Source organism: Mytilus trossulus, chromosome 12, assembly GCF_036588685.1.
Source record: "Mytilus trossulus isolate FHL-02 chromosome 12, PNRI_Mtr1.1.1.hap1, whole genome shotgun sequence".
In the NCBI taxonomy this organism is placed as follows: Eukaryota; Metazoa; Mollusca; class Bivalvia; order Mytilida; family Mytilidae; genus Mytilus; species Mytilus trossulus.
Genome location: NC_086384.1, coordinates 40,491,610 through 40,500,280, shown reverse-complemented (window position 1 = coordinate 40,500,280; position 8,671 = coordinate 40,491,610). Strand labels below are relative to the sequence as shown.

The following is an 8,671-nucleotide window of genomic DNA, read 5'->3' as shown; positions in this document are numbered from 1 at the left end:
AAGATAATGTGCAATTTAAAGTTAATTCATGAAGGACATACAACTCAAAATAGCTACAAGTACAAACAAGTATCTACAACATCTAACTACGAAAACTAACTTAGGAATATGGAACAAAAATAGCAGGACAGGTTGACAGAAAACAAATGTGCAACGGGAAGATATGGTATCAGTGCCAATGAGACCATTCTCCATCCCAGTCAGAATTTAAAAGTAAACCATAATAAACCGTTGTTTTTTTCAAAAGTGATTATTTTCGAAGGGTTAAATATTTCGCAGTGGTGTCTAGTCATGGCTTTGTTTGGACTTGTTTGTTTGCTTTTTTGGCCTTTAAACCGTTGTTTTCCCCGTTTAAATTGTTTAATAAAGGCAACAGTAGTATACCGCTGTTCAAAACTCATAAATCCATGGACAAAAAACAAAATCGGGGTAACAAACCAAAACCGAGCGAAACGCATTAAATATAAGAGGAGAACAACGACACAACACCGAAACGCAACACACACAGAAACAGACCAATCATCAGACAAAACACCACGAGAATAACAAATGTAACATGAAAACCAAATACATGAATTTGGGATAGACAAGTACCGTGCCACGTCTTATCTCAATATCTCAAAAATAAGAGAAAACACAAACGACTCAACGTTAAAATGCAACACAAAGAGAAACGAACAATATTATAACACTATACTATTTAACACTAGTAATGTTTCTGCCCTTTATAGGTTGTTGTTCAGTGTGAGCCTAGGCTCCGTGTTGAAGGCCGTACATTGACCTATAATAGTTAACTTGTTTTAAATTGTTATTCGGATGGAGATTTGTCTCATTGGCATTCACACCACATCTTCCTATATCCATTATAGGTCAAAGTATGGTCTTCAACACGTAGCCGTATGTCATACCGTACAAGCTTTAAGGGCCCATACACAGTTCTAGTGTAAAATCATTTAAACGGGAAAACCAACAGTATAATTTATATGAAAAACGAGAAACATTATGAACCACATAAAAAAACGACAACAACTGAACATCATATTCCTGACTTAGGGACACACAATTGCAGTTTTAATAGTACGTAACCTTTACCCTTATCTGAAACAATAGTGTTACATTACATTATAGAAAGGAACACTCTAAAATTTTAATTAAAATGATTTAACTTAATCAAAAGACATATTAAAAAAGTGAACATGAACTGAACGGACTCATTCGATCTATAATACATTGAAAATAAAAAAATCAATAAAATAAGGGATGAGTAATTTAACCGTATTATACAGTTGTGAAATGTTAAACAATTTTAGCAAAAAAGTTTGGTAATCTTTAGTTTGTAATTTTGTATGAATATTATAACGAGTGATCGAATTCCTTTCTAAAGATTGACAAATTTGGCATACAGAACTATATAGTTTGATGCCTTGTTTTTTTTTACACGATGTATTACATAATATTCATTAATCACTGCATATTGTTGGTGTTTTCATCTCAATCGGGTTATCGACTTCATTTCTAGTACAATACAGAATAGAGAATTTAGAACAATGCCCCATACAAGAAATGAAAAACTAGTAAATATTTTTCCCCAAAGTATTTTCCTTAGCTGATAGACGAGATATAAATTGATCATGCAATCTACAGAAGTAAATAAATACACCGGACGATAAACTTGTCTAAATCAATTATTTTACTTCAAAAACAGAATGTGTAAATAAATTGTTTTGACCGTAAGAGCTTGATTTCCGATATCAGATTAGACGCCACCGTAGTGTATACCATCTAAGAGATCCACAATTCTTAAAAATCTGTATAAAATATATCCTTAAAGAAAAAAACGACTAAAGAAAATCGTAAAGATTCAAACTTGATCCGCAGCAAGTTCGAGTTCTTTAAACCTGTAAACAATTAACTGATGTTTTTTTTTTCTTTTTGAAATTGATTTTTAGAACCCAAACCTCTAGGCAATTCATAGACATTTAGCGATATTCATATACGTATAGTGTGTATCTTTATATCACAAAACATGTTTGACCCCGCCGTATTTGTGTACCTATCCCAAGTCAGGAGCCGCTGATCTTTAGTAAACTTGTATGATTATAATTTTAGTTTATCTATATGTTTTGAAGTTTGGTTTGATGTGTTTTCCATTGAACGAGTACACATTTTGGCCCCCTCAAGGTGCAAGATTTTTTTCTCTCGCTGAGTTGAAAGTTTATTGGTAGTATTTGGCTGTTTTCTGCTCTTTGATCCTATTGTTGTTTGTATGACACACTCCCTATTCCCATTCTCAATTTATAAACAGCGATGATAGAATGTGATATCAACGTGTTTGATGTAAGCATTTTGTCGGTTGTGACATGAGGAGCAGAATCTGTTTAAATTATAGAACGCAGGTTTTGAGTTTTAAAAGCAGAATTCAAGTTCCAAATATTTTTATACCCGTAAAATTGGTGACCACAATGGTGGTCAGTACACCTTTTTCTTTAGAATGTCTATATTTAACATTGATATCGGAAATGCACTTACTAATTTTTTTTTTTCATCCTAAAAATTGTTTATTCAAGATTCATTGGTGAAGAACCATTTTCATGATTTGTTAAAAAAAAATCAAGAATTTAGTTTGTAAACTGATTGCCAGGATTTTTGACATTTGTTTAATTTATTCTACTGAATTAAGATTTCTGTGTCATTTCAAATTCAAGAGTGTATCTTACGGTTGCAAATCTTTTGTTCCATAGTTTGGCGTCACTTTTGTTCTTTTTGGTTTAGTTCACTATTTGACGTTTGTTATATGTTTTGGACTTTCAAATATGTTGGCTTCGTGTTGAAATGCTAATCTGGTGCACTAAAATAAATAAGGTTGATGATACTATATATGCTAGGATTATATATCGATATTGTTAAACACTTTCTCACGCGATATAAGAAGAAAATAATTGGGTTGTCAATGCTACAACAGAGAATCAGTTAATAACATTTCCATATCAGCTCAGTTCATCTCAGTGTTCATTAAAGTGTAATAAACTAACTCGAGCATTTACAATATACTTAACTGTTTGGATTGCTAGTCGGTTGATAAACTTCTGATAGCAAATATTTCAAGGATACACAGGGCAAGTACAGTTAAAACCATATTCTAATGCAATTATTTTGTAACAATTGTTCTGATTGGATGACAGCAAGCGTAAAATTCTCTACCTCCTCGTCTGTAACTAGGGAAGCCGACATTTTGAATTTCGGAATGTATTGACATGCTATTTCTACAATAATAAACAAAAAAACTCACTTGTTGCGCCTAAAAATCTTCTTTTAATCAAATGTTATTACATTTTGAAGCGGCACAGAAGCCATAAAACGCCCGGTGTTTATGTTTGACACCTAGTGTAGGGACCAAAGAAGATAACATTTTTTCGCGGAATTTTCTTTAATGAAGATTTTACACTGAAATAATGATTGAAATTTAATAATGAACTTGTTTTGCATTAGAATAGAGATAACTGTATTGTATTTGAAGCTTTGCGGACGTCCATCGGTAGTTTTACTGTCGCAAATACCCGTTTACCTGTCTCCGCTCCGCGTCGCCAGGTAAACTAAATTTGCGACAGTAAAACTACCGATGGACGTCCTTAAAGCTTCAAATACAATACAGTTATCTCTTAATCATTGTGTTATGTTTATAAAAAAGAAGTTGTAGAGGAGATTGCATTTCAGTGTTTGACAGAGTCTGAAGAAAACCAAAGACTACATTTGGTCGGAATACTTTTGGTTAAATCTAACGAAAATCACAAAATGTTTTACATCGAAGACAATCTTATATTTCGTCTTAGATTCTAAATACAGTGTAACATGATATTCGACACCTGAATATTCCAACAAAGGAGGGACGAAAGATACCAAAGTGACAGTCAAACTCATAAATCTAAAATGAAAAAGACAAACAGAAAAACAGAAAAACAACAACCTGCTCATATCGACGAATTTTCATGGTCCTAAAATATACATATCATTGGAGAAAAAAACCTGAGTATTCCGACACCCAGTTCAATCTGACATTTTTTCTGGTTCCCTACTTTGTCGGATAACACAGGTTACCCTCTTTGTACAATACCTGTCGGATTTTCTTATATCAGGACGGCAAATAATATTAAAAATAAAACAAACTAGCTCTCGTGATTTTTCTTTTTGATTCAATACTGATTTTTGTTAGGCATATCATGTTAAACAAATAGTTGGATGTGACAAAGAATAGAAACAGATTATAAAAAAGAAATAAAATTTTCAATTAATAGTTAAATCATATATAAAATTGCAAGCTTCCTACCATAAGTTCAAATGGCTGATTAATAAAAGAGCATAACAACTTTAAAAAATGATAATGCTTCAAAACACGAGTAAGTATAAATTCAAATAAATTGTAAATGTTGCATAAATTCACGTAAATTGTATTATGCACTCTACATTATTCAAAATATTTTGGTCGGCGTGACCAGGAGTATAAAAAAAGAAATGTAGAAAAATGTGAATGAGAAATAAGACCACTAAAAAAACATTCCAGCAAGATAATAAAATAATAAAGTGATACATTATGTAACATTCTGCCGTTTCCAGACACGACCTTTGAATAAACATTTTTTCCTATTCGATGTTATGTCATGCACTGCAATTTATAAATTACAAGCCTCTCAACAATTCTTTCAATATTGCGCTGACAAATAAAGAATCTTATAAGTATTTGCCTTCATAGTTGTAATGTAATGATTTCCCTTCAGGGAATTTTATGCTGATAACAATCCCGTCGTGCTATTCATTTAATTTCTTCTCTCGATGTATTTTCACTGACATACAGTAAACTTTTTTTCGATACACGAGAATCATATGAAGACTTTCTTTTTAAGTCGCTGATATAATATTTTATAGTAGAACTACACAAATATCCATTTCTTCTTTATAAAATATGCATATGGTTAAATTTTGACAATTTGGTTACATTTGGTATCATTTTTATGTTTAAGAACGTAGTGATCAATCATTGGAAAGACACATAATATCTTAAAAAAGAACTTTGTTTAGATTCATCGGAAATAAAACTAAGATTTTGTTTCAATCAGACTAACATTTATATTTAATTACTTCCTTAGTGGTATTTATATATCAGGACTTATTCTGACCAGGCCGAACAATTATTTGCCCCCTTATAGCTAAAACATCAATTAAATTATCAATATTTAGTGAGATCAATCTGTAATTTATCTGTTTTCCCGAAATAGTTTTCCTAGATGATTGACTAGATATAACATGATGAAGCGACCTACAGAAGTAAATACATACACAGGACCTTAAACTTGTCTGAATCAAATATTTTACCACCAAAAAAAAAACAGAATGTGTAAACAAATTGTTTTGAACATTGAAGCTTGATTTCCTATATTAGATAAAAATCGAAAGAAGTCTATAGCATCATGCAGATCCCCAATTCTTTTTACTCCATATAGATTCCATAACTGCAACACGTGTATAACGATACTTATCCACTCGAGACAGTTAAATTTGAATGTTTAAAAGGCGAGGCTTACCGAGCTTTTTAAATAATTAAAATTTAACTGTTGACAGTGGAGAAATATCGGAATACACGAGTTACAGAGGTGAATATGTTTCTCTTATTAAACTTTTCTTTTCAAAGATTTGAGGAAAGTTGTGTACTTCATGGTCGCCTTTTTCATGACGTCACAATAAGAAAGTTCAGAGGAAAACAAAATCATTAAACGTCACAATTAAATTTTAAACAATCATTTATAAATTTTGAAATTATTAAGAAACTATGGTTTAACTCCTTCATGCTGGCTTTATATGCATTTGGCTATTTATGTTAGGTATTTTTACATATATCTCTTCAGAGCGGTTTTGGTACTTATACATCTTCTGATTTCAAATATTTGGCTCTGAGCGTTCCGGAAATTTAAATCCCGAAAAGCGCTTCGAACGCAAGACATTATTAAACGAGTTGTTTTCAATTTTGTTTTACATCACTGGGTCGGTACCTCTGCTGGTGGACTATCAGTCTCCGAGAGTATCATCAGCTTATAAGTCAGTATTTCAGTACAAACATAGCTAAAATTGTCCGTTTATAAATTTATAAATTATTAAGAAACTAAGCTTTCGGTACTTATACATCTTCAGTTTTCAAATGTTTGGCTTTTAGCGTTCCTGATAAAGTTAGATCAAGAAATGCGTATCGGCCGATAGAAATTATTAAACGTGTTGATTTCATTTTTTGGTAAACAGATTTTTCACTAGTAAGAAGAAATATTTTTCTCACACAGCGAAATATGAAAATAGAACACAAATTAGAGAAACTAAAATATACATTTTTTTTAATTTCTGTGTCATTTGGGCTTTTTTGGAGAGTTGTCTCATTGGCAGTTATACATCTTTTTTTCTTTAAATAAATAAATGAAAATTAAAATGAAAATTGAGAAAAAAGTTCAATTACTTCGAAATCTTCAATAACTTAATGTATGTGCAGAATTAATTTGAGAAATATCTTAAAACATAAACGTACGATTAAAGTGAAGATAATTGATACATCATTAACCACATCAATGTCCCCTTTTCTTAAAATGTGACATCAACGAGTAATACATACCGTCGAGTGCGTAACACAACGGGTGCCACATGTAAAGCAGGATATGATTACTCTCCCACCAGAGAGATAAAAGAAACAACACAACAATAATCTTCACTATAATTCAAAACGAATGATAAAACAAAACATTGAATGGAAAACAACTGTCATAGTCCAAGCTTAGCTCTGACATAATCGTAATAAACATGTTAACAAGTGGTTTGTATTGCTATTGCTTTGGTTTTCAGTGTTTTGTTTTTACTGTCGCGGCGAGCATCGCGATTTGTGTTTGAAATTGTAACTGCCAAGTACCTCACTTGATGCAGTGCTAGGGTTTTGTACCTCACTCGATGCAGTGCTAGGGTTTTGTACCTCACTCGATGCAGTGCTAGGGTTTTGTACCTCACTCGATGCAGTGCTAGGGTTTTGTACCTCACTCGATGCAGTGCTAGGGTTTTGTACCTCACTCGATGCAGTGCTAGGGTTTTGTACCTCACTCGATGCAGTGCTAGGGTTTTGTACCTCACTCGATGCAGTGCTAGGGTTTTGTACCTCACTCGATGCAGTGCTAGGGTTTTGTACCTCACTCGATGCAGTGCTAGGGTTTTGTACCTCACTCGATGCAATGCTAGGGTTTTGTACCTCACTCGATGCAGTGCTAGGGTTTTGTACCTCACTTGATGCAATGCTAGGGTTTTGTACCTCACTCGATGCAGTGCTAGGGTTTTGTACCTCACTTGATGCAGTGCTAGGGTTTTGTACCTCACTCGATGCAGTGCTAGGGTTTTGTACCTCGCTTGATGCTGTGCTAGGGGTTTTATTCATATTAAACACTAATATTGTAAAGCAGTAGATAAATTGCATTTTCTTATTATTAATTTTCATTTTTTCAGTTTCTAATAAGACTGATAAATAACGACCTGTTTTCAATATTTCAATGATTTTATAAATGCTTTAATATGCATACTATATATGTTCGAATTAGATATGAATAAAAGTAAAAACTTTCTCACACGATCTATACGAATATAGTTGTATTGTCAATACTGTAACAGAGAATCGGTTAATAAAATTGCGATATCAGACCAGATCATCTCAGTGTGCATTGTAGTGTAAGAAACAATCTCGGGCATTTATAATAGACTTAAATGTTTGAATTGATAGTTGATAACCGTCTGACTGTCAATATTTCAAGGATAAACATGTCAAGAGCATTTAAAACCATAAAATTTTAAGAAAATAAGAAAACGGAGTGTGTTTAGGTAATCTGCTTTGTATGTGAAGTAAAACAAAACGCAACTAGTAAAAATAGACAATTTCATTTGATATTATTTCCGACTTCGTTTAGAAATTATTCTCTGTAAGCATGTTATTAGCCTATTAGCTATAACATAACTTGGTAGACATTGTTTATATAGATTAGACCGTTGGTTTTCCCGTTTGAATGGTTTTACACTAGTTATTTTGGGGCCCTTTATAGCTTGTTGTTCGGTGTGAGCCAAGGCTCCGTGTTGAAGGCCGTACTTTAACCTATAGTGGTTTACTTTTTAAATTGTTATTTGGATGGAGAGTTGTCTCATTGGCACTCACACCACATGTTCCTATATCTAACCAATGATGGCTGACGTTTCACTACTGATGATGTCATAAGCCAAGCAGTACATATACACATGTTGTAATCGTACAAATAAATTAATAATATACATTAACCAACAGTGCGCGTATTTAGTATAGACTCGTTCTGTATATATTGAAGATGTGGTATATATTTTAATGAGACAGCAAGTCACATGCGCATACTAAATAAACTCATCATAGATACCAGGACTAAATTTTGTAAATACGCCAGACGCGCGTTTCGTCTACAAAAGACTCATCAGTTACGCTCAAATCCAAAAAAGTTAAAAAGGCCAAATAAAGTACGAGGTTGAAGAGCATTGAGGACCAAAAAGTGTTGCCAAATACAGATAAGGTAAACTATACCTGAGGTATAAAAGCCTTAGTATTTAAAAAATTCCAAATTTTGTAAACAGTTAATTTATAAAT

At 32.6% G+C, this 8,671-nt stretch overlaps 1 protein-coding gene across 1 annotated transcript; it reads right to left on the bottom strand.

The window, feature by feature from the left end:
• Window positions 1–6,883: 6,883 nt before the first annotated feature.
• Window positions 6,884–7,450, bottom strand: LOC134692451 (variable charge X-linked protein 3B-like). Its single transcript, XM_063552903.1, has one exon. It carries the CDS (start codon window positions 7,448–7,450, stop codon window positions 6,884–6,886), a length of 567 nt encoding a protein of 188 aa, XP_063408973.1.
• Window positions 7,451–8,671: the final 1,221 nt, after the last annotated feature.